This window comes from Atta cephalotes (genome assembly GCF_000143395.1).
Source record: "Atta cephalotes unplaced genomic scaffold scaffold00052, whole genome shotgun sequence".
NCBI lineage: Eukaryota > Metazoa > Arthropoda > Insecta > Hymenoptera > Formicidae > Atta > Atta cephalotes.
In genome coordinates this window covers 1,588,380-1,614,121 of record NW_012130116.1, presented here as the reverse complement: position 1 = coordinate 1,614,121, position 25,742 = coordinate 1,588,380, and the positions used below count along the sequence as shown (strand labels likewise).

Below are 25,742 nucleotides of genomic sequence, written 5' to 3'. Positions count from 1 at the left end.
TACTATATTATGTGTGTATTATATTATAGTTACTATTATATATATATATATTATATATTATATATATATATATATATATATATATATATATATATATATATATATATATATGAAAGTTCTGTTTATAGCAATCTATTTTTCTTAAATAACATTTTTAATTCATTTGTTTAATTCATTTATCATTATTCTTATTGTTATAAATAAAAATTTAAAAAACAATAACAAATATTACAATTTTTTGTATAAATACTTTAAATATTCAAAATGAGTTATGCAAAATTTCATTGCGATTCAAAAATTAGTTAAAGATTTACAAAAAATAAATATTTTATTTATTTATAGAATAATTAATCTCTGCATCGCAATATAATTTTACAAAAATCATCTTGAATACTTTAAGTATAACTTGTATAAAAATTGAAATTTTTGTCATGATTTTATAGTGCACATATATATTTCTATATTATAGCAGAGATTTAAAAAAAAATACTACTTCTAATTGAAATAATTTTTGATCCAGATGGTGGACCATCGCTAAATTTTGTATATTACTGTTAAATGTGATCTTAGAATAATCTGTAATTTTTTCGTAACTTTTTCATTATTTTGAAAATATGTGTAATGCATTCTTAACATCGTCTTTCGGAAATTATTTAGGCGAGAAATATTGGGGACGACGTGGAGACGTTCTCCAAGAGACAGCGGCTGCTCACGAAGCGCCGCGCACGGATTCGGCGGTGCAGAGCACGATGCAATCGCGTCGCACCAACCGCATGAACCTCATTCTGTGATGGTGATAATAACGGACGCTTAATATCGAATACGTGGCTGCGTGGCTCTGGTTGCGATGTTGCGAAATACGACTGCATGCACAAAAAAGAACAATTAAGTTTTACTGTCTAAAATCTAAAAATTGTGCTAGATATAAATTTGAAAATAAATTTTGTTGGCCTACCAAAATAATTATGTAGGACGCTCAAGCTGATCGCATCACTGAAATATCAAATTTTTTGCAGTACTTCTTATAACCATGCTTTTTTGAATTTTCTTCAAAAATATTTTGTTGGATTAACAAAATTATTTTTAGATTTGTATCTATCAAAATTTTTAGATATTTCAGTGTTCTTTCTATGTGAGGATCAGGTCAAGAAATTGGAATTTGGGCGCGACAGCCCGTTTATCAAGTTTCTGAACGGAGATAGGACCGCGCGTTCATTTCACGTGTACCAGCTTCGCCAAACAACATCGCGACGGCGAAGGTGGCTGGTGCGAGTGATTCGATGGTGGGGCGGTTGGAAATTTGCCATTGTCGAGAATAAGCTGGTTGGGAATACCATTCCTTCGGTGCCGTTCGCTTCGTTGATACCTAACTCACCTTCGTAAGTGCAATCGCGTCGAGTGAAGGCAAACGCGTGCAGACGTACGCACGCGTGCACGCAAACGCGCAGCGATCGCGGTCGCTGCAATAGACACCTGTTGCGACATCGACCTGAACACAGTCAACCCAGTCATCGCCAAACAGTCGTGATCGCAGGTTCGAGGTGGGTTCACGTTCGTCCAGTGAATATACACCTTTGGCTGATATCTTCGTAGTGTTCGTAATTTCTAACAACTTCTTTAATTTAGCGAAACTTTTTTTTATACTGTGTTTCCAGATACGGTAAATGTTAAAAATATGTTTGTAACGATAATTTGAATAATACAGATACATATGTGGGGAAATATTTACAAATTGTATAAGATGGGAATTGTATAAGATTCCTTTTTTAAGATTATATCAACTTATTATTTTGCAAATCTTATATATGTGCTAAATTACAACACGTGGTACATGACAAGGTAACACATCACAATAATAACACGAAAGAAAGTCTCAATGCCTAGAACATATTTAAAACGTTAATAATCTTTAAACACTGCGTTATCTCTAAATTTTGTTATTAGACGTTATCTCATTTGTAACATGATGGAAATTGTAATAATAATGATGAGTGTCAGTGATAATTGATTCATATTTTATGGAATATAAGCATTTATTGTGTAGAGTATATACAAACTATTGCTTTTCATGCTTATTTATTTTTTCATGTATTCAATTATAACAATCATTGATAAAAATTACAAGTAGTAATTTAACTATGATTGCGTGATCTAATAAAAATTATACTATAATTTTATAATTAATTAGCCATTCGTTTTGGAGCAATTAACGGATTATCAATAATTGTCATTTGTCACAATTAAGAATATTTTGGAATATTGGATTATACTCTAAACATCGGTTAAAAATTATTTAAAATTTAAAAACTACAAGTTTCCTAAATGCTTTGTTGTCAATAATCAAAAATTTTAGTCGTGAAACCAATCATGCCTTGAAATCAACTACAAAGAAAAAAACAATGAGACGTAAAACAAACTGTAAATTCCTTTTAAGCTTAATATCAGTGTTCCGTTAGAAAGAATTGAATCATCTCTTTTCGACTTGATACTTTAGAAAAAGAAGGAAATGACAATTCAACCTCATTCTTTTTGAAGCGTGAGAACTTTATACATAATACAAATGCGCAGTTTGGGTCTATGATTTTATACAGCACAATAATTATATTTTACTGCAATTTTAAGTAACTTTTAGTTAATGAATGAATAGATCCAAATAAACTTTTCCAAATATTTTCTACGCGGACCTTATGTAATCAGTAATACTGATTAGTAATATTTTGATTTGACGGTCTTAGATAAAAATTATTGACAATATTTCAAGTCAGTTTTATATACATTGCGACTTATACTTTACACAATCACTAAGTGTATTGTCAATATCAACAAATCCTGATGATATTGTGCGACGATCCAGATTTCTTAATTCTCTTTATTAGTATCGTGCTCTGTAGAGGATATTGTTCGAGAAAAATCTAGATTCAGATATTCCTCATAAATTCATCAATAATTATACATTATATTTATATTTGTTGAAACTTGAGTATTATTGTGTGTAAGATCCCAATTACAATTATTAATTTTATTGATAATAAAACTAAATCAAATTTTTATTATCATTTCAACAAATCAACTGAAAAATAGCCAAAGATTATATCTAACATGTCTGTCTTTTATATTTTGGATTATACTTTGAGATGTGACATATATAACATCTTTAAAGAAATAATAATATTGTGTTATCTTATTGCTTTAATATACATTGAATCAATTCAATAATATAATTATCTAGCTAGAATACAAAAAAAGCAAAATATAATTAATTTTCATATTCTGCTTATTGATTAGAAAAAATTGTAAAATATGTATTGTCTTTAAACTCTGAATTAATCTTAATTGATGTAAATATGACGTACCTCGATTAAAAAATTTATATATTGTGTAATTTAAACGCCGATAAAAACGCCAATAAAATTATTATAATTTATTTCCTCGTATATAATTCAAATATAATAATATTTAATTAAAACCACAATTGGCAGTTTAATCTCATAATAATAAAAATGCAAATTTTATAGCCATTCATTTTGGGGCGATCAGTAGATCAATAAATAATCATTTATCATAATTAAAGAAACAATAATACAGATTTTTTTCTTATTATTTTGAACATTGTTCCTGTATTATATGAATTAATTCAGTATGTAATATTCATAATTAATTAAAGAATCCAAGACGATATAATTAATCATGTGAGTAATTAACTTATATAATCCATTTATCGATTAAAAATAATCATCAATACATGTTTTCTTAAACTTTAATCTTTGCTCAATGATGTTATCAATTAAAAAAAAATTCATATATCTTTGTGTGATTTAACACTGACAAAAACATTTTCATATGATAATAATAATTATTCTCCATTAACATTATATGTATATCACATACTTGTGTAATCATAAAAGATACGAAAAGAAAATAATAGATATATTACATATCTCGATAAAAATTTGCTTTAACAATTAATATAGATTATATATATCAATTTTTTTATTTCTAGTCTTAGATATAAAAATCGACTGTGAAGAGCTTTAAATTCAACGATCTATCGACTGAAGAGACGTTATTCTGAATTCTTAAGATCAAATAATAAAAATGTCATTAAAATTGGCGGATGATCAACGATTTGCATTGATGAAGGTAAGAGTGAAGAGATATAATTTATTTTATATAATTTATTCTAGAAAGGAGAATGCCAAAAAGTAGGAAGTATCTGAAGACATGGTTGTGTCTCGGCGTAAAACATGGCATGAGACAACTGCCTTTAACGCGAATCTATGAGTTGCAAAATGTCCAGATCATCGAGATTATAAAATCTCAATAAGGATTAATATAATATAAATAATATAAACCTTCTAATATTTTTAAAGTATTGCATAATGTATTAATTTTATCTCAATGTTGTTCGTGGATATTAAATCGTATTTCTTAATAGTAAAACATGATAATGTAAATATTTTTTTAATAGGTTATATCCTGCTTGAAAAAAATCTATTTTAAATCTTGATTAAATCACGACATCTCTAAATAGAATAAATTGAAAAAATATTGTTTATTACATCCAATTTCAAGAATTTTCTTCCACTTCATGTGCTGCTTAAATGCTTAATATTTATCAGAAAATTTTCAAAATTATGTTGGCAATAATGAAAATGATTCTGAGAGCAAGAATAATTGTTACATTACTTTTTTCCAATTTTATTGCTTTTATTTATTTTATTGCTATTGTACATTCTTTTTATATGTATAGATATAGATTTCATTCATTAAAAGTATTTTAATATCATCATTCATTAAAAGTATTTTAATATATTTTATTATAATTTTACACTTTTATTAACATATTATTCATATAATGGCTTTTTATATATTTAATAATTTCATATGCTATTTTTAATATTTTTCTGACTAAGATCAGATTTAGTAGCTCAAAATCTATAAATAACATATTGCTTTTACTTACTATTCCGAGAACAAAATCGACATAGCTTCTTTTAAAAAATTCTCTCTCTCTCTCTCTCTTTCTCTCTCTCTTTTGTTCTCGATTTTTTATTCTTCTCATTTATATGTACGTCAGTAAGGTTAATGAACCGCTTAAAATTTATCAGATATCCAGGATCATGTTGTTAATAGTGATAAAGTTTCGACACATAATTGTACTATTTTATTATATATTCTTTTAAATAATTTTATATAAAATAGACACAATAGAGACAAGATTTTCTGTTAATGTGACTATTTTATATAAAGTTATTTAAAAGAATATATAATGTATATATGAATAAAGTATATCATACATTTACTTAGGTCGGTATTCATAGTTTAGTTTTTTCCTCATCGAAATGAAAAATATCTTCTACAATTATAAATAATAATAATTATAAATAATAATAAATTATAAACGATAGTAAATAAACAAAAAAAAGCTTTTAAATCTTTTAAATTTGTTAAAATTATTCATTTTAATATTAATTTTTAATAAATATGTAAAAAACACATAAAAATATACTCTGTGCTTAAGTTTACATGTTACAACACGGATACATACGTATAATTATTAATAATGATTAAATAAATTACTGAAATAATATTTAAATATTGTTAGGACCTATAATGTAATAAAAATTCAAACAATTTTTATTATTTCTGGAATGCTAATGCAAAAATTCAAGTTAATTAATCGTATATTATGAATTTTAATTAATATGCAGACAAAACTTGTTAATCAAATTATTACTCTCTTTTCTTTTAAAAATAAACGACAAAGTTATTTGAAAAGCTAAAACTTATCTCTAAAATTTATACTTGACATATTTAAGACATGAATTTAAGAAATATGTAAATATTAATAATTAAATTTTTAATATTAATTATTAAATATAATATTAATTATTAAATATTAATTATTAAACTTTTATTCTGGCACAACTAATAATTTAAATAAAGAAATAAATGTTATGCCGCAGAAAAAAGAAAAAAAAGGGCAAAATGTCGATACAATACGCATTTATTTATTATTCCCGAGTTTCTGCTTTATTTTGTGTTTATACGTAAAAATGATAATATTGATAAGTATATAAATATATTTCCATAAATGAAATTTTAAATATTCATCTTCTGGCTTGCTCGAAATAATTCAGAAATATTTTAAACGCTGGCGTCGACAGGAATATTAGTATCTCACGTAAATGATGTAATAGCATAAATCTAAAAGATTGACATTTATTGGATACTTGACAAATTGACAATTTAATTATGAAGCACATAAATACAGTTGATAAATATAGATTATTGATGTTCATGATCAAACATACAGCAAATACAATTTTTACAAACAAATTCTTTAAATCAAACAATCTATTTTTCTTCTTCTCGATAAAACAAAAAGACAAAGAAAGTTTTTATGTAATGAAAATTTTTTATTAAAAATTGAGGTATTAATAAAACGCACAGATATAAGATGAAGAACTTCATAAAGCAAATAATTATATTTTTTTAATGTAAATAGAAGAATTCATATTTTTACCACTGTATCTGCTGCTCTCTAAAATTTTAAAAAGAAAAACAAATTTAATTAAAAAGCATCATATTAACTATTAATTTTATTATAATGAAAATATCATGAAAATAATTTTATTATGAAAATTTTATAAGATACTTTCGAAGATATAATTTGCATAAAAAATCTTTACATTAAAATTAATAAATAATAATAAGGCTCTGTAAGTATAAAACAATGTAGACAAAAGAAGGGCAAAGAGCCAGTAATATAGCAAAGAACTTAAATTAAATCATAAAATTTATATAACAATTACAAAGGACAAAAACAAATGTTCCGCTTTACGTTAAAATAGGTTGTGAAATCTCAATGTTTTTAAAAGAAATATATATCCACGCTGTGATTCGGCAAAGATTTCTCAAAGGTATCAGATTAATTCAGATTTTTATATATATATACTGACATGATTTCTTAATAGGGTTAAAATATGTGATACAAGATATTGAAGGCAAAAACTTAGGCGCGTAGAGAAATTGCTTCAGTCCTCTTACAATCTAGTGATCATTCACCTCCGATATCTAGAACGGATAGTAAGCAGTCGAGCACTTATTTCAAGTAGCAAGATGTAGCGGATCGCGAAGAGATTGGCACTTTTCCGATTGCATTGTAAGAAAAGAGTCGTCGATTGCCTTTCGATTTACAACCTTGTTTCAATATTAACTTAAATTAAATTTTATGTCGAAAATTTTTTTTATGTCAATTAAGATTCACAAAAATACGCAGAAAATCTGAATCACCAGTTTTTTCTCTGTTTCAATTTATATGTTTACTATATTTTAATATTGAGAATTTTACCATTTCAAATTAAAAAAAAGATAAAACATCTAGTACGTGACATATTGAAAAAGTTTATTAAGTTTTACTCATCTGACTAATAAAGTGATCAGTTAAATCAACTCTTGCGTTTTTTCCTATTGCTCGAGAAAAAAACGTTATGCCGGTGATGTAGCAACACTTTCATCTATTATGTTTGGAGCTTTGCTATCACAGCCTCGCGACTAAGAATAATTGGGCACACGCAAATTTTGCATACTTTAAAAAAGTCCTCAATGCATACTAATGTAATATAAATTCGCCAGCGCGAGCGCCCGCGCTGTCTTGAATTATGACATCGATGCAATACATACGGGCGCGCGCGCACACACACACACACACACACAACACACGTGCGCACGCGCGCATACACACACACACATACACACACACACACACACACACACACACAAGATGTCTATCGCGACGTGCATATGCAAAATGACTTTTTCTCGGCTCAATTCGTTTAGTGAAGCAATCGTAAAATGTCTTGGAAATATCAGTAGAAATTTGCAATAACAGTCTATGACTTTAGATAAAATAAATACTTTAGGTAAATAAGAAAATATTAAAAAAAATTTAATAAACATGCTATATGATTTTAAAAAGATATTTGTTTCTCTCTATGCAATTATCGAATTATTTTTGTAATTGAGATATTCATTGGCAATTCATAGGAATTGTAGATAAATAATTAAGTAAATCATTAATAGTAAATCAAGGAAAACATTAATTGTTAATGTTTTGGCATAGCGTGTTTACTAGAGTTTGTATTTCTTTCGACATCTTCTTGTTTTCTCTAATTCAAGCTAACGATCGTAATTTTATTAATATTTTATAATTAATTAAAAATAAAATTTTATAATTTTATAATTTTAAATTCATGTTTATTAAATTCATGTTTATTAAGAAACAAAATTTAGGCATATAATATTTCCAAAAACCATCTTCGAAAAATTCGTATTGGAATTATTTTTATATAATTTATTACAAGATCAGGAGAGACTTTGATTATGTTCCGTAAGTTCTTTGTATTGTAATAATGCCATTAATTATTAGAATAATATATTAATCAATAAAAAGCACTCGCTTATATATAATTTTTCTCGTTTCTTATGTCTATAGCTCAAGCTATGTTATGTTTATAACTCAAGCTATTCGAAGGATAAAAATATTTAATGATACTGCATATGTACGATATTTTTTCTATGTTTAATGCTCGTTAAACACCACACACACAAAGCCACTTTTAAACTTTTTGTTTAGTATAGATATGAGTTTGTTTCGTAACAAAGCTATCATAATTGGCTATAAAAAAATATTATTTCACAATGCAATTTCTGATACTTTCTATAACTTATAACGAATTGCAATCTATATTTTACGTAAATAGTTTTTTCCAAAAACAATTATTTATTTCGTAATTTACTTTCGAGAAAGTAAAGTTCCTTGTGACAAATCCCCGATTTCTTTTATTTTATCTCTATTTTCAAGCAACTTACTCTCGATTCCATTGTAAAAGACCATAGAATTGTATTGAAAAGAAATATTGCATTTTTATTGTTGATTGTTATCGTTTCGCTATAAATGGCTTTCTACTGTAGTCTGCAGTTATGACGGAGATTAAACATGTGCGACCTTCATTGAGTATTCAACCTTCCTAAACCTTCCTAAATGTATAAATTAGTAATAGCAGAAAAACGATAATATTAAGGCATCAAAAGATCTTTGCTTTTTTTTATTACTTCTTGCATTTAAAACAAACAGCGAACATAAAAGTTACATTGATAGCGTCTGTAAAGTTCAATTAGAATCTGTGTTTTTTTTTTTCAATTAGCGTTTCATACTCGATCTGAAGTTCAAAACGATGTGAAAGAAAGAACTGTTTGTGCTCATTATGCGATTATTGAGCGTTTACAAAATAATTAGCTTTAGTTGACATACATGCAGAGAAAAAAAATCTATTGCAATTATAAACAAGTCCAATTCTTGAAAAAAAGAACTGGTTTACTTCGTTCGATAATTATGATGACGATGATTATGACCTATTTTAATTCTCTCACTCCTATCTGCATCCTTTTTTTCCATTACTGTTTATTGAGAAATGAAATCAGTCATAATGTCTTTCACGCAAGAGATCAACATATATTCATCATATCATTTCATCATATCATTTCAGTTATTTTATATGAAGGGCAATTATTTTATGATAAAACAATTTACGATTTTTTAATAGAATAGTATAAATAGCAAGATTTTCCCTTCAGCTCTTCGTAAGAAGAATTTTAACTGCTATACGCTTTAATCTTGTTCAACTATCCAGCTCTACTGAAAACTTCATTACAATTCATGCTACTCTTATAGACTTAAAATCCAGTCGAAAATTGTTGCCTCCTTGCAGCAATACTTTCTTGTTATAGATTATATTTACTTTATATTGTGAGTAACTATCATTCGGAAAATCACGTGTTTTGACTGGATTAATAATTATACAAATAATTTTCTTTGTTAAGAAAGAGTTACATTGATTAACTTAATGGCAAAACAATAAGTCAATATTCCTTTTTTTTTCTTTCCTTTCCTTCTTTTAGTGAAAATATTTTGTTCAATGAATGCACGTCTTCAAGGCGATAACCATAAATTATTTAATAAATTCATATGTAGAATTGTAAAAAGTCTCATATGTCAAATCCTTCAAGCAACTTTTAAAAATAATCAAGTGATATAAACGCTCGAGAAAAAATGTAAATTCTATTTTATTATAGTTTTAATAATATATTTACATAACCTAAACAAAAGAGAAAAACTAAAATTATTTTCAACAAAAATCAAATTGTAAAAAATTAATAAATATGCATAATCATAATAAAAATAATTATAATCTTAAACTAATGAATTATACGAGATAATATCTTTAAATTTTAATTTTTATTATTTCTGTCAGTTTGCAGCATATCTAGATGTTTGATTTAAAAAAAAATGCAAATTTCTCAGTATAAAAAGGATTATATTATTTAAAAATAATAATAATTATCTTTAAAAATAAACATCTTATATAAGATATGTGCAAAGTAAATATTAATATCATCAAACTCTGTGTTCTCCGTATCGTTCTTAGTATGGATTTAAGTGAAAGTAGACTTTGATTAGGTTTAATAATGTAACAACTCAGTACAGATCTTTTTCATCTCTCTTTTTCTTTCTCTCACGAAGATAATTGATAATTACAGAAATCGACAAGGAAGTTTCACTTCCTTGCGTACATCATTATTATTATATCACACGTTGGCATTTCTTTCCTATAAATCTTAATTAAGAGTCGTATGTTGGAAACGTTGCGGTGCAACGATAATGCGAAACAAAATGAAGTCAGTATGCATTATTTAAAAAAAAAATGTATAATATAATCTTTATATAAGCGTATTATAGTTAAAAAAAAATAAACGTATATAATTGCTTATAATGTTCGCGAACAAATATGATATATATTTATAAAGTAACTTTGTTCCTCGTTCTCATAAATATTCATAAATCAAATGAAGTTATATTAATAGTATCATAAATCACAAAATTGTGCAATCGAAAGTGAACACTTTCAATAATAATATTAATATATAAAGTATAAAACATAAACAAAGCAAATCTATATATTTCCTTTCTTCTCTTTTCGTGCAGTTCCGACGATCAATGCAAGATACCCTACAGTCACACCACGATGACTACTTTCTGCTTCGCTGGTTAAGAGGTATGGCTTTCTACCCTCTCTCCCCGATAATCAATTGATAATGGCTGCGTTCAATAGAAAAAAATATCTTTGCTGTTGTAAAATTCTTGAATATAATTGATTTATATACTTATAACGGAAACACCAAGTGATCGGAGATTTTGATGCGCTTTTTACAGGCTTCTTGAGCGAAAAAAAAAAACGATATCCGGCCGTTTTAGCCATTGGCCCATAGTTTCGAAGAAATTGATTTTTTAAATAATTATTGTAGTAATTTGAAAAACGTACTATATTAATGAAAATATCAATATCTTTATAAATTTCACTTTAATTTAATATTATTAGTTTTAATTACTTTTTGATTGTAAACATATTGTGTTTAATTATTTTATTCTATTATATAATAACTAATATGTAATTTCATGAAATTTCATTACAATTTCATTACAAAAAATAATTTAAACTAATAACATTAAATAAAATTTATAAAGATACTGATATTTTCATTTATACAGTATGTTTCTCAAATTGTTATAATAATTATTTAAAAAATCAATTTCTTCAAAACTACGGGCCAATGGCTGAAACGGTCGGACACGTATCGATTTTTTTCTTCGTTCAAGAACAGCTTGTAAAAAGCATATCAAAATCCCTGATCAAAACCTCATCACCTGATGTTCCCCTTGGTAGATTCAATAAGGAATTAAAAGGAAGATCAATCATATTAAATAATTTTACAACAGTTACAAAATTGCTTTTTTTTGCATAGTACTGAACGCATTATCTCATTATCTAACAATAAGAAGCTGCTTCGTGATCTCATAAGTCAGTATGCATTATTTCTAAAAAAAAATATAATATAATTTTTACATAAGTGTATTATAGTTAAAAAAAATAAATATATAATTGCTTATAATGTTCGCGACAAACATAATACACATGATACACATATATTAGGTGTAGAAAAAGAAAATCCATTATTTTTGCATGAAATTGAATGGAAAAATAATGGATTTCTTTTTATTACACCTAATATATTTATAAAGTAATTTTGTTCCTCGTTCTTCTACATCAATAAATGTTTTATTCTGTGTTATGTGTATATAACGTAGTTATATATCATGTGCATCGTGAAAAATATCACATAGAAATTGACGTGACATCCATTGTCTTTTACCTATTTTTATATGTGTGCATGTGTATGTTTCGAAGCGGTACTTAACGAAGTTATTAAACTGTTTTGAAACAAAACTATAAAATTGAGGAAACTCGAAATTATCGGTTATTATTAGCTACCTCTATAAAATTGTGAGTCACACAAATTGCTACAACTCATATATCCAATAAACAACGCCAATGCATAATGAAAACGTTTTTTAATATTGAAAAAATATTATTGGAATACTTTAATAAATTTTATTTTAAATAAATAACGCGATAACTCTGTAACTATGTGAGTAAAAATGCACATTTTTTCTTATTTTTTTAATGATGTCATATTTTATAGCAAGAAAATGGGATCCTACTGCAGCCGAAAAAATGCTGAGAAACGTAAGTAATTGTGCAAAAACGTGTTTTTTTGATATTACAATCGTATATTTTACATTCTCATATTTTACTTATATGTTAAATAAAATGCATATGTATTTATCCTGTCTCCGGATGTTACGCCGGTTACGTACTCGACCTCCGTTCCTTCAGGTTAGATTCACTATTCACATTACAAAACACAGACGAATCCAATTGAGAAAGTCTGGTGAAACACGTTCCGGATACGGTCACCGAGTCTTTTAAATTTCTCTGCCACGTGAATTACTCGCGACTCATTAAATATTAACGCGGCAGGCGTAAACGTTGTCACATCACAGCTCGTTGCATTCTAAAATACTTTTTTGTATGACATGTCTTGATGAGAAATCTTTATCTATTTTTTTGTGACTTCTATCTTGATCTGAATGCCGATCAAGAATGTCAAGATGTTTGCCATCTCATTGTCAATTTAATTCGTCTGAAACGTTATTCACATCATAAATTAAAAAAAGTAGATACAAATAGATAAAAACAAGGATAGATAGATAAATGTAAATTTTAAATTATTATTTATAAATATTCTTTGATTTAATAATAATAAAGATTTATTAATGTATAATATATATGTTTAATACTATACATACATATATAAAATAAATTTAATATATAGCAAACATAATAGATTTTTATGTTTTTTTATGTATTATTTGTTAATATCAAGACGATAATTTAACTATCATTTTTATGTAAGTAACGATCAAATAATTGCCAACATCATTCAAAGTAATCACAGTTAATTCTGTCGCGAATAAATTAAAGAAATCCTTCCAGGTTCATATCGAATATTGAAGATTTGCTGTCAACAGTGCCGCTTTTTTATTTTCGTAGATGTTTTATGAAATAGAAAGTTGTTCTCTGTACATGCTGTTTTGTAAGTCGAAAGTAATGTGCCGATTCTTTGAAACACATTCGCGAAGTCACTATTCTTGGGCTGAGAAATTTCATAATGATTGAAAATCGAATCTATAATACGGCTGGATATTCTAGAGTAATTTCTTCAAGAAATTATCTTTTTTCACTTTCTATTCCGCGTGAAATTCCGTTATTCCTGAAATCATTAACTATAAATTATGAGAAATATTTCTTTCTTCGATGTGTGTCTTCGGATATTTTAGCACCGACTAAAGACGTTCCAACGGTACGTGTTACACCGTAACATATAAACCTACAAGCCGTATTCTTATACAGATATTACACGGAAAAATAGCACAAAATGATAAAATCATTTTGAATTTCTGTTACAAACGTAATATTTAGATGAATTAGATACATGATATTTTTTACATATATTTTTTTTAATTCAATAATTTTATAATAATAAAAAAAGGCATTGATACATAACTTTTATGATAAATTTAAATATGTTTTAACCTACTTATATTACAGTAAGTACTTATATTACTAAGAATTTTGACTGTTATAATTTAAAAACACAATTATAATTTTAAAAAATTTATTTTTTTTATTTATACTGCCAATTTATTTAAATTGTAACTTAAATTTAAACTGTGATTTTTTTCTGTCATCTACATCTGTTTTGAATAAGTCAAGCAATAAATGGATATATATTTATAGCATAATCTAATTAATCTATTATCGTTTTTTCAAAAAAAATTTAACTTTTATAACAATATGATAATTATATATTCTTGTTAATGTTATAAAGAACAAGATTTCATATAGAAATATTTCATGCATTTGTATTATGATACAAACGTTACGTATGTATAATTAGTTACACTTTTTAATTTTGCGCCATTGCATAAAAAATAAGAGCATGAAAAAATCTTTTGATTAAATTTGTTAAGATTTATTAAAATCTAATTAAAATAAAAATGGCAGCACAGGTATATCCACACATTATAGATATTATTGTAAAATATTCGAAACAATACAATACAAGTGTTTATCAGTGTATGTCAGAATAATCAGAAATATATATCAAAAACATTGATAATTTTGATAATTTATGGTATAATGCATATTCTGCAATAATATAATGAAGAAAAATATTTATTTATAGTCGATAGAATGGCGAAAACAGTGGGATGCTGATAATTTGGACAAATGGGAAATTCCTGAAATAATAAAACCATACCTTCCTCACGGATTAAGTGGATTCGACAAAGATGGAGCACCAGGTAAAATCTCTTTTGTTATAGTCAGCATAATCAATCTTTGAATCATAAATCTACTTTTTACATTTATAACATCATAAATGGCATTTATATTATAGCATCATGAATTGAAACGATATATAATGTCAATTTCTATTCAGTATTATAAAAAAAACATATATAAATAAGTGAGAAAAACACACTCAAATTCAAGGTTTGGAAAGTTACTTTATAAGTTATTTTTTAAGGTTTTACCTTATGTATTTATATTTTTCTTTATATGTTTCTTATAGAAATTAAGTAATAGAAATAGTAATTCAAAAAGTAATACAAAATTGGAATAAATGATAAAATATAATACGAAAATAGAATATAAAAAATAAAATATCCAAATTTACTATATTTAAATTCTATAATAGAAAATAACTTATAAATAATTTATAAAAAGTAACTTGATCAACTTTGCGAATTATTCGAAATATTATAAAATATTATTGTAAAAAAAATTCGAGAATAATAATAATCGCAAATAATAATAATAAAAAGGTATGTATTATATTAAATAAGCAAACATTCTACTGATAAATTTCAATGATGTCGATATAATTACAGTGAAAGTTTGAGTATGATGTCATTTATAAAGATATGATATAAATCATATCACATATAAATACATATAAATAAATAATATACAAATTATATAACAGAAATAAAAATCTTCTTCCGGAATAGTTCTTTCTAAAAAATAAAAAAAAACTAAAATATGATAAATAAAAAACCTGAAATACAGGTTTCAATATTTTGATTGTTCGATCAAGGTCTTCAACTCTCAAGGATACTTTTCCTACATACATACAAAAATATATCTAACATATGAAGACCATGATTACGATTACTTTGAAGCATAACATCTTTTTTATTTTTATATATTTTTAATTAATCCTTTTAATTCTCTTTTTCTTTCTTTTTCATATGAAATATCGTTTTTTAACACGAAGTGTTCGAGTGTTTTTTAACTGAAAAAGTCATTTTATTTGACAACACACAATATATTCAAAAATTCATAAAATTTGATTGCATCGAACAAATTTTATTGGCAATAAAAGTAATTTTTATTCAAACTTTATTCCTGCATGTTTATAAATCTGAAATCGACAAAAAAAATTATCATTTAATTGTGCCAAATTTTTGTTATCGCACTGAATATTAAACGTTTATTTTTATATTATAAGTATAAAAGATGGAGAAGATATAATAAATAAAACAAAAGAACTTACAAGCACAAAAAAATTATGAAAATTGATATAAGATCGGAGAAATGCTCTACTTATCTTTTTTTAAAAATTTATGTTATTTTGTATTGTATATGGATATAATCTTTACAGTAATTGTTATACCATTTGTTGGTATGGACATGTACGGAGCATTACATGTAATAACACAGAAGGAATTTATCAAACTTATGATAAAAGTGTTAGATAGTTATTTGAACTTAGCCAAGGAACAATCCAAGAAACATGGACAGCTTGCTAATCAAGTAACCGTTATTTTCGATATGGAAGGATTTAATCTTAAACAATATTTGTGGAAACCAGGTAAAAATATTAATAAATTCTTCTTAAGATATTCTGTCATTTTTTTTTCTATTATTGTTTTATCGGTGTAGCTGGCGAGCTTATTGTTACCTTCATCCAAATGTACGAAGCAAACTATCCGGAAATTCTAAAGATGTGTTTCCTGATCAACGGTAAGTTTAATAAAATATAATAATCGCAATGCATCAGCACAATTTTATTTAGATGTTACTGCTTAAATTAAAATAAATATTCTTTAATATATTGTCTATTTAAAGAGAACTGTAAAAGAAAATTAATAAAATACAATGAGAGTGCACCGCGATTATTAGTGCGTAAATAATAATATGTGCAGTATTCTTTAATTGCTTTGCTCTTGATGTATACTCAAGAATTTAAATTCTTTCTTTCGTTATTTTTTTAAAACTTTCAAAAATTCAGGTTATTTCATTTTTACATCAAATTTAGTTTGTGAGCGGACGTAAGGTTTAGTCGTGTCATTAATCACGCACGGACAATGAGCATTAATGTAGAAAAGTGATCATTTCTCAATTTATGAAAATTTTCGAGGAAAAGAATCAAAGTCCTTAGGTGTACACTCACCGATTAAAAGGTTGCAACTTCTTTTTTTTTTTTTTAATAAATTTCGGAATTTATCAGTCTGCTTCACCAAGCGATTGATTCTTACTTATGGATCCGTAAGTAAAAATCAATCGCTCGGTGAGTAAGCTGCAAAAACCATAGAAAAAAATTTGTTGCAATCTTTTTAGTTGGTGAGTGTACATATATTACAATTGAAGTGACAGACGTTGGTTATATTACGTATGCACTAATAAGTGCGTTGCATTATTGCTCATTATCAATTTTCTTTTTGTTTGTGATTGAAAATTCTTTTAAGTGTATTATTAAATTTTAAAGTGTATTATTAAATTATTAAATGTTTGTTCCTTTTAAAAAAAAGACTGCTTATAAAACATGAAAAATATGTTTTATTTCATGTTGTGTCCATTAATATACATTTTTAAGCCACGTGAATCATCAATGAGTTACATCATGATACATTATGTATGCAAAATGCGTATTAATTTTAAATAATTTTAGAAATTTTTACAATTTCATTCCTCTTCCAAATCAAATAGTTTGAATGGTTGAAAATTAATCGCTATTATCTGCGATGACCGATTCAATTGCCCATATTCATAATCAAACTTAAAGCTTCTTAAAATATATCTTTAGATGCTCAGTAGCCAATGAAATAATTCGTAGAGTGTATTTGAAGATAAATTTAAGAAAACCTTAAATGTAGGCCTGAATACGCCAATGAAATATTATATGAGATATTAATCCTTATTCATTATCTCTTCTTATTATTCCCTTTTATAATTCTTCTTTTCGTTGAAAATGATATGCTCACTCGTTTGATAATAAGTTAGCATATACATATAATAAGATAAAAATTATTATTATTATTGTTATTATTATTGTTATTATTATTATTATTATTACTATTACTATGTAAAAATTCAGAAAAGTCTGTGAACAACTTTTTTGAAATAATTCTTCATGAATTTTGTTCAGGATGAATTGCTTACAATTGGCTTATTTAGAAGATTTTAGAAACAGAAAAAGAAACTATTAATATATACATTGTTGCAGCTCCAAAAGTCTTTGCTTTCGCTTTTACTTTTATTAAGAAATTTATGGACGATTATACTTTGTCAAAAATACAAATCTACAAAACCGAGCCATCGAAATGGAAAGCAGCACTTCTTAAATTCATATCGAAAGATCAACTACCTGCCCATTATGGTGGAATACTAACGGATCCAGATGGCAACCCGAAATACACTTCAAAAGTATTTTAATTAAATCTTTTTCAAAATTACAACACGAAATAGCTATTAAAATGAAAACTTCGATAGAATATGTGAAGTTTTTAATAAGTTCGATTACTTCTTAATTTAAATGTTAATATAGTATTTAAAATTAATACTTTTCTTCAAAAATTTTCGTTTAAAAAAAATTGTAAATCTCATCGAAGAATTCGGCTTTTTATTGTAAACTCTTGCATCTTACTTTATAAGAAGCATTTATTATTCATTTTTTAAGATAATACTTGATTTTCTTTAAGGCTTTTGATCATTCATGACTTCTTCAGATTGATGACGTCAAAAACGATAAACCATATAATGAAATTTTTTCAAAATATATTTAACAATATATTTTAATATAGTTTGCAAGAGTTTTCTTTATATATTTTTCTTGCTTTTGACGTTATAATATAAACTAAGTTATAGTGAGTAGGAACCTTAAATGTAAAACGTGTTCCATATACTAATTTTTGAAAAATAATTAAAATTGTTGTTAGATCTGCCAAGGTGGTAAGGTACCTAAAGAAATATACATCAAGAATATGGATAAGTTAAACGAGGATTACACTACCGTCGTTGTTCGGAAAGGAGGAAAGTTAGAATTCGATATTTCTGCACCCGAAGTGGGTTCCATCTTAAGGTAAATATTTTACAATAAACATATCGGAAGAAGAAGTCTCTTTCAATTCATATTCTTGTATTCAGTTGGGAATTTCGAAGCGAAGGTCATGACATCAAATTTGGAATTCTGAAAAAAGACGTGACTAATGGAAAGAAAATAGAAGTTATACCTATTCGGAGGGTTGCATCTCATCAATCGGATGAAATTGGATTATTAACTTGCGAAACTCCGACGACTTGTAAGCCCATATTGTTTGAGCAGCATTCTACGAATAATGATGTTATCTGAATTTTATTCACAAATACGGTTCAATAAGATTTTTATTGTTTAAATTTTATTTCAGATTATGTCGTTTTTGATAATACCTATAGTATTCTAAGGAATAAGAAGGTTCATTATTCCGTACGTATGTTACCACCAACATCAGTGGCATCAATTATGTAATAAAATGGATCCTTTTAGAAAATTTACAATTATATTAGTTCTTCGTATTTCATACTTGTAATATATCACGCTAAAATTTCGAAAGAATGTTACGTCATAATTTTATAGTAATATAGATATAAAATAAATTCTTTGTAATTTATGGTATTTTACAGTAATATTCTAATTGATTGTTTATTTCTCTTTCTTATCTTATTGCTCAAAAGTGTAGATTGTAGATTATTACAATATAATTATAGCATATGTGTATACAAATGCATAAAAAATAAATATTAGTTAAATTTAAGTAATCTTTATTTGTATTTCGATATCTTATTTCAAAGTAGGGTAAAAAGGATGATTATAAAAAAAGAATAGATATACAATATGATCGTACGTGAAAAATGTGATTTATGTACATTTATAATTCAATATGTATTTTTATAAAAAGAAATATAGAAATATATATTACAAATATTTTTTTAGTCTGCATCTACATCTGACAGTAACATTTCGATAAGATCAGAATTCAATAACTGATCACCCTCTAAACGTTTTTCAGTCCTCCATTTAACTAAAGTCGGCAAGACCTTCAACCTGGTACAACGATTTGTTCTGAATGGACAATTTGGATCTTTCCAGCTAGGAAAGTGAATAAAAGATATTTTAAAAATTTTCTTCTTTATGTTATACAATGTATTCTATCTTAATTTTCGCAAATAAATATCTCGAAAAGTATGAAAGATACGAAGAAACGTTTCAGACGAAAGTTTTATGAACTAAAGGGAGACAAACAATAATAAAATTTTCAAGAAAGTCATTTTTTCACGGTCATATGAAATCACTTTTTTTAAATGAAATTGTATGATTTTTTCCTCATAATGATTCTTCTAATTATTCTGCACATAAAAATATAGAGGAATCTATATATAAAATATCCATATATAAAATAATCGTGCAATTCCATTAAAAAAAATAGTCATAATCTTGATTGTGGCCTTAAGGTTAATTCTACCATGTACTTTTTGTTTTCTGTTTCTTGCTGTTTGTCTCTTATCTTATTGACCCAAAAAAAGGCAAAAGACAAATAGCAAGAAACAGGAAACAAAGAGCACATTAGAATTGTGCACACTAGAACTGTGCATAGAATTAATCTAAAAATACGACTTGATAAAAATTAATTTTACTATTTTATTTCCCTTTAGATACAATTTCAGTTTGAAACATTTTCCTGTGGTAATTAAAATGACATCTATACATATACGGTGCATATTATATATATTTTATGTTATTAAATAACAATTATTACATAATATATGCTCAAGATAATTCATATAAAAATAGCAATTGCAATAGTATAAATATTTTATATACTTACAATGCCCTGTTCCCGACCTCTACTGTTAATAATATTGTACCCTGAGGTGCATCTGCGAAACCAGTTTCAATAAATGGTTCAGCTGAAAGAAGATGAAAAATTCTAAGTAAATACACTAATTATCTAAAACCAATTGTATCAACATTAATGCATATTTGCATTTTCTTCTTTTTAGAATACATAAAATAATTAAGAAATGAATAACTTAAAACTAACTAATGAAAATATTTAATAAAATATTTCAAATAGTTCTCTCAACTAAATTTCTTAATCTCTTATTTGTACTTTGATATTCTTAAATGATAAATTGTACAAAAATTAATACAAAATCGTTATAGATCCAGGTAACATAAAGTTTTTTTATTTAATAGATATCTTATGCGTCGTTTTATCATTACAATCGTATCATTTCCTATTATATTTCCTGTATTTTAGAAATCTGACTATAATATTGAACTTAGTTTTAGAACATGCAATAGCAATCAATGAAATATATAATTCAGATATTAAGAGATAGAAAATTCTGCTTGAATTCCACAATTAATATATTATTGACATATTATGAATGCTTTCCAGTAACATATAAAGATGACATTGTAAAATGTAGTGTATGATTCTATATTTTCCAATTATATACAAATTGAAAGTCGATACGATTATACACAAAACCTACACAGTCGAACACAGCAAAAATACTGTGTTCGACTGTGTAGGTTTTTTATATCATTTCACGAATATTAAATTTTTGCATTTCATTATTATTTAATTTTTTCTAGAAATGACACTTTGACAAGAAATTTCAAAATTACATTTGGATATATTTGAATATAAATGTATAAGACTTTTTCCATTTCTGCGGTGAAAGTCATTGGAATCAAGACATTGGATGCTTTCCATTTCATCGCACACAAGTCAATACAAATATCTTTCTTTATTACTTTCCTTTATTACTCTCTAATTAAAAAAAAATAGAATAATGTTTGTGTCGATTTATGTCACTAAATGAAAAGCATCTTTTATCATATTTTTACATTCTCCCAAATAGTGACATTAAGATACAACATAATGTCTATTTTAGCCTACTAGACGTCAGTGACTACGTTTAAACATCATTATTAATCAAATTTAGTAATATCCATAAGCATTAACTGATGTAAAATATACAAACGCTAATCAAATAAACGATGTCTAATCATATAAACACTAGTTTAATCCGGCTCTAAAATAATAGATTTTAACATTTAATTCACTAACGCTTACACGATAGCATCAGCATTTCTTGCGTCAGTAATAATAACTATAGATGAAACACTAAATCTGATCAATACTTAATGACGTTCAAACAGTGACGTCATTCTGACCTACTGACGTCATCATGTCTTTTGACGTCATTCAGGCTGCCGAGAAAATTTCCAATAGATATTTTGCAAAATTCGCTTCCAACAGCTCTGGCTATCCAAAGAGATCTGATAGGAGAAAATAGAGGAATTGTATATACATCTTAGCGAGAATTAATATTACAACGAATGGAATGCAGTTGGGAAATCGGGATTTTGGGGAGAAGGAACCTCATTAGTTTACTTTCATAACCTTAACTTGTTATTTAATATAATAAATTATAGATTAATTTATTAGTGACATGAGGCAAATACGCACAATTCCTTATCTCGCTGGATAATTGTACGCATAGGTCGAGTAATAATGCGCTAAACAAAAATTATTAGATATCAAGATATAAACATTTTATTTAATATTGACAAAAAGGTTAATAGGTACCTTTTAATGTACAACATGATTTTACAAACATGATTTTATATAAATGAAAGTAAAAAAAAACAAAGAATAATGTTAAGCGACAATCGCTTAACATTTTTTATATTACTCACCCCCATTCTTTACTCTTGTTTTTATTGTGTAAATGTTTATATTAATGGATTCTTAATAACATAAATAAAGATGATGATTAAAATAAAATAAAAAAGTTTTAAAATATTAAAACGATAAAATTTCTTAAAAATATAATGATTACAAAAATGTTTTTTTGTTTACGTTTTACGTTTTTTTAGCTTTTTTTGTAACTGCTCTTAAGCCTATTCTACAGTGTTCTTTGTTTGCTGTTTCTTACTTTTCGCTTCTTGCTTTTTTCCCCTTTGTAACCGTTTTATCGATAATTGTATTTCTTGCTACATGTTTCCTATTTCTTCCGAAGTTCATCAACTTTTATCTCAGGAGATATAAAACAAAAAAACCGGATAAAAAATAAAAAGACAAAATGTAAAAAAATAACAAAAAGTAAGAAATAGAAAATAAAAAGCACATTGTAGAATAACCATTATGGTATTCTTTTTCTTTTCTTCGGGCTTTTTCTATTTTTCCAATTTGTCTTATAATTTTTGTTTTTGAGGCAGTTAAAATTTCTGAATGAGAGTCACGTTGCCACATGAGGTTTTCTCAAAGAAATTAGTGAAATATCAATAATTTTGACTTGATCAGAAGTTTTTGAAGTACTAGATTTTGATATTGGATTGCCTCTCACTCATTGTTGTAAGAACCAGTCAAATTATCTATATTACTGATAGTTTCAATGGAAATTGAATTTTGATTATCGAAAATAACTTCAGTAAGAAGTTAAGTCCTTCTTCAGCAACTGATGGAGCAAAATCATTTTCGTCAAATCTATCAGAATTTAGAGGGTAAAAATCTGTACAAAAGCCAGACATACTTTTCTCCATAGAAGCTACTTTTAAAAAGGCCTTATTTAACACCTCTGCAAGATCATACTCGGTCATTTTTTTATGACTAGTCGATTTCAAGTATAAATCATATTTTCTATATAAAGCGTTCTTCAACAGGTCAAAAAATGTCAAGTCTAAAGATTGAATTCGATGTGTGAAGGGCGAGAGAAAATACAGTAATAAAACCAGATTTACATAAATCAAAAACCTCAAATGAAATATATAACTTGTATGATTATCAATTATCAGAAGTATAGAGTCTTCGCCCTGTAAGTAAAGCTCAGAGCTTACACAGCTCTTAAAATGATGTAACCAGTCCAAGTACAATCCCTTATTTGTCATCATTTTTAGAACACGCATAAATCACTCAAATAGGCCCTTTCTTTTGTAGCTACATACTCATTCGCTACGTACTCAAAAAAACATTGGAGATATGTACGTTCCAGATGTATTCACGCAAAACACTGCTGTAATAGTCTCCTTTCACCTAATGTTGCTGTTCCAATTCTCTCTGTCCCTTTTGCGCCATATATTTTTAGACATTTTTTTTGCCAACCATTGTAATGCTCGTTTTATCATGTTAAGGATTCTATTTGGAGGAAATCTATACTTTTCCAACGTCTTGTAAATTGGAAAAAATTGAATAATTTCTTCTTTATTAAGTATATTAATTCTATTAAGACTCATTCCTTTTGTTATCTTACGGTTATTTCCGAGTTATGCTGAAGAAACATATATAGCCAATCTTTGTCAGCCGGTTGAATCGTTTTGTTAAACGTATGATTAACATGTTTTGCCTCAGCAAAGTCGAAAGCAATTCTACGAAGCTGATGTGAAGTAAATCCATAAAATAGTTATGCTAAGTTCAAAATAATTTGTCAATTCTTTCTCTTCATCAACTATAAATATTGGCTTTCGACCCAATGACACATCATTCATTCATCTGTCATTCGGCACATGACATGTCGAATTTCTTTCTTTCAATCTCTTTCTAAGAATTGATTCCGAAATATTGAATTTTTGCTCAGCAGCTCTAATTTTCATCCTATTGATTTTCACAGCATAATCGTTGATTTTAAGATCTCCTCAGTCCTATTATTCTTATCTGATGTTCTTTTATAATAACGAGGCATCTAAAAAAAAATTAAACTATAGCTGCTTTTCACTTACACTAAATTTAGATAATTCTTATTTGTGATGTAACTCAATTAAATGCACGTTTCTTTTCATTCTGACAAGTGCAATTCAATGGAATTTTTACTTACATCTGCACAAGCTCGAGATCGTGTATTGTGAGTCTTGTTAACGCACATTAAAAATGATATAAACTTGGGTTGTTACGCGAAAACTTTGTCACAGGAAGTAAGGAACGTTATTATCTGAATATAAAGTTATGTATTTTAATATTATTTATATGAAAACGGAAAAAAAAACCTACGTATTATTTCTTATAATATAAATGCGTGTGAGATAATTATGCACATTTTACTCATGCACACAATTACTTCACAGGTCCATATTCAATAAACATCCAAATAACATTAAAATTAATGAATAAATCTTCTTAATCTATAAGTTAATCCATAAAGCGATAATGTCACTGTAACATACATTTTAGTAGAAATAAAACCTCAAAAATTACGAACTTATCGTCTCATTTTCATGATTACCAATTATAACAAAAGATGTATTTTTCTTTCAAGTTGATTATTTTAATCTTCAGTGCTACACTGGGATATGATGTTTCTTTCCACAACATGTTGCAATAAACAACATTCTTTCGATCACGGAAATTGGCACACAATTACCTACTGCGCACAATTATCCTACTTTTCCCTAATACCAGATAATACTCGAGAGTTAGGTTATGTCGACACGAAAAGAAAAAGAAAGATTCACTCACCTTCTACGCAATCCGAGCACCAACTTTTGCCGGTGTCCGGTAGTTTCGTACCGGTGAACAAAACATAATTCGGCTGTTCTGGACTTCCTAAGTTTGTAATCTCAAGAAACTTTTCGTATCCTTGCACGTATCGACGTTCAATTGAAGGGACCATTTTTGGCGAATATGAACGAACAAAGCCCAGCACTCGCGTCTGTTACGAATACGGACGAACGAAATTCTATCGCCTGTAGGACACTTAATTAACCGCTTATGTTATCTATATTTATCTGCGTTTATCTATCATCATTCAGCGCGATAACAACACCGATAAGTAATCAAAGAATTATATCAGTATATATATATATATATATATATATATATATATATATATATATATATATATATATATATAATATATATATATAACTTACTTATATATACTAATTAGTTA

General features: G+C 26.6%; 2 protein-coding genes across 2 annotated transcripts; one reads left to right on the top strand and one right to left on the bottom strand.

Moving 5' to 3' along the window:
- Positions 1 to 4,095: 4,095 nt before the first annotated feature.
- Positions 4,096 to 19,768, top strand: LOC105623071 (SEC14-like protein 2). Its single transcript, XM_012204472.1, has 10 exons — positions 4,096 to 4,140; positions 11,048 to 11,117; positions 12,604 to 12,647; positions 14,710 to 14,827; positions 16,189 to 16,398; positions 16,470 to 16,550; positions 18,034 to 18,233; positions 18,746 to 18,888; positions 18,954 to 19,108; positions 19,214 to 19,768. Exons 1-10 carry the CDS (start codon positions 4,096 to 4,098, stop codon positions 19,312 to 19,314), a joined length of 1,167 nt encoding a protein of 388 aa, XP_012059862.1. The 3' UTR covers positions 19,315 to 19,768.
- Positions 19,769 to 19,775: 7 nt separating this feature from the next.
- LOC105623095 (thioredoxin domain-containing protein 17-like) lies at positions 19,776 to 25,463 on the bottom strand. The gene is made up of 3 exons (XM_012204495.1): positions 25,310 to 25,463; positions 20,672 to 20,753; positions 19,776 to 19,935 (listed from the first exon to the last, which is right to left on the bottom strand). Exons 1-3 carry the CDS (start codon positions 25,461 to 25,463, stop codon positions 19,776 to 19,778), a joined length of 396 nt encoding a protein of 131 aa, XP_012059885.1.
- Between the last annotated feature and the right edge of the window lie 279 nt (positions 25,464 to 25,742).

What these genes read in the sequence shown, in the direction of transcription:
- LOC105623071 (XM_012204472.1), top strand. Translation starts at nt 4,096, where the DNA reads ATGTCATTAAAATTGGCGGATGATCAACGATTTGCATTGATGAAG. An exon ending in TCTGCTTCGCTGGTTAAGAG is followed by an intron (nt 11,118 to 12,603) that starts GTATGGCTTTCT and finishes CATATTTTATAG; the next exon opens with CAAGAAAATGGGATCCTACT. An exon ending in CGACAAAGATGGAGCACCAG is followed by an intron (nt 14,828 to 16,188) that starts GTAAAATCTCTT and finishes TAATCTTTACAG; the next exon opens with TAATTGTTATACCATTTGTT.
- LOC105623095 (XM_012204495.1), bottom strand. Translation starts at nt 25,463, where the DNA reads ATGGTCCCTTCAATTGAACGTCGATACGTGCAAGGATACGAAAAGTTT. An exon ending in GTGCTCGGATTGCGTAGAAG is followed by an intron (nt 20,754 to 25,309) that starts GTGAGTGAATCT and finishes ATCTTCTTTCAG; the next exon opens with CTGAACCATTTATTGAAACT. An exon ending in GAGGTCGGGAACAGGGCATT is followed by an intron (nt 19,936 to 20,671) that starts GTAAGTATATAA and finishes TCACTTTCCTAG; the next exon opens with CTGGAAAGATCCAAATTGTC.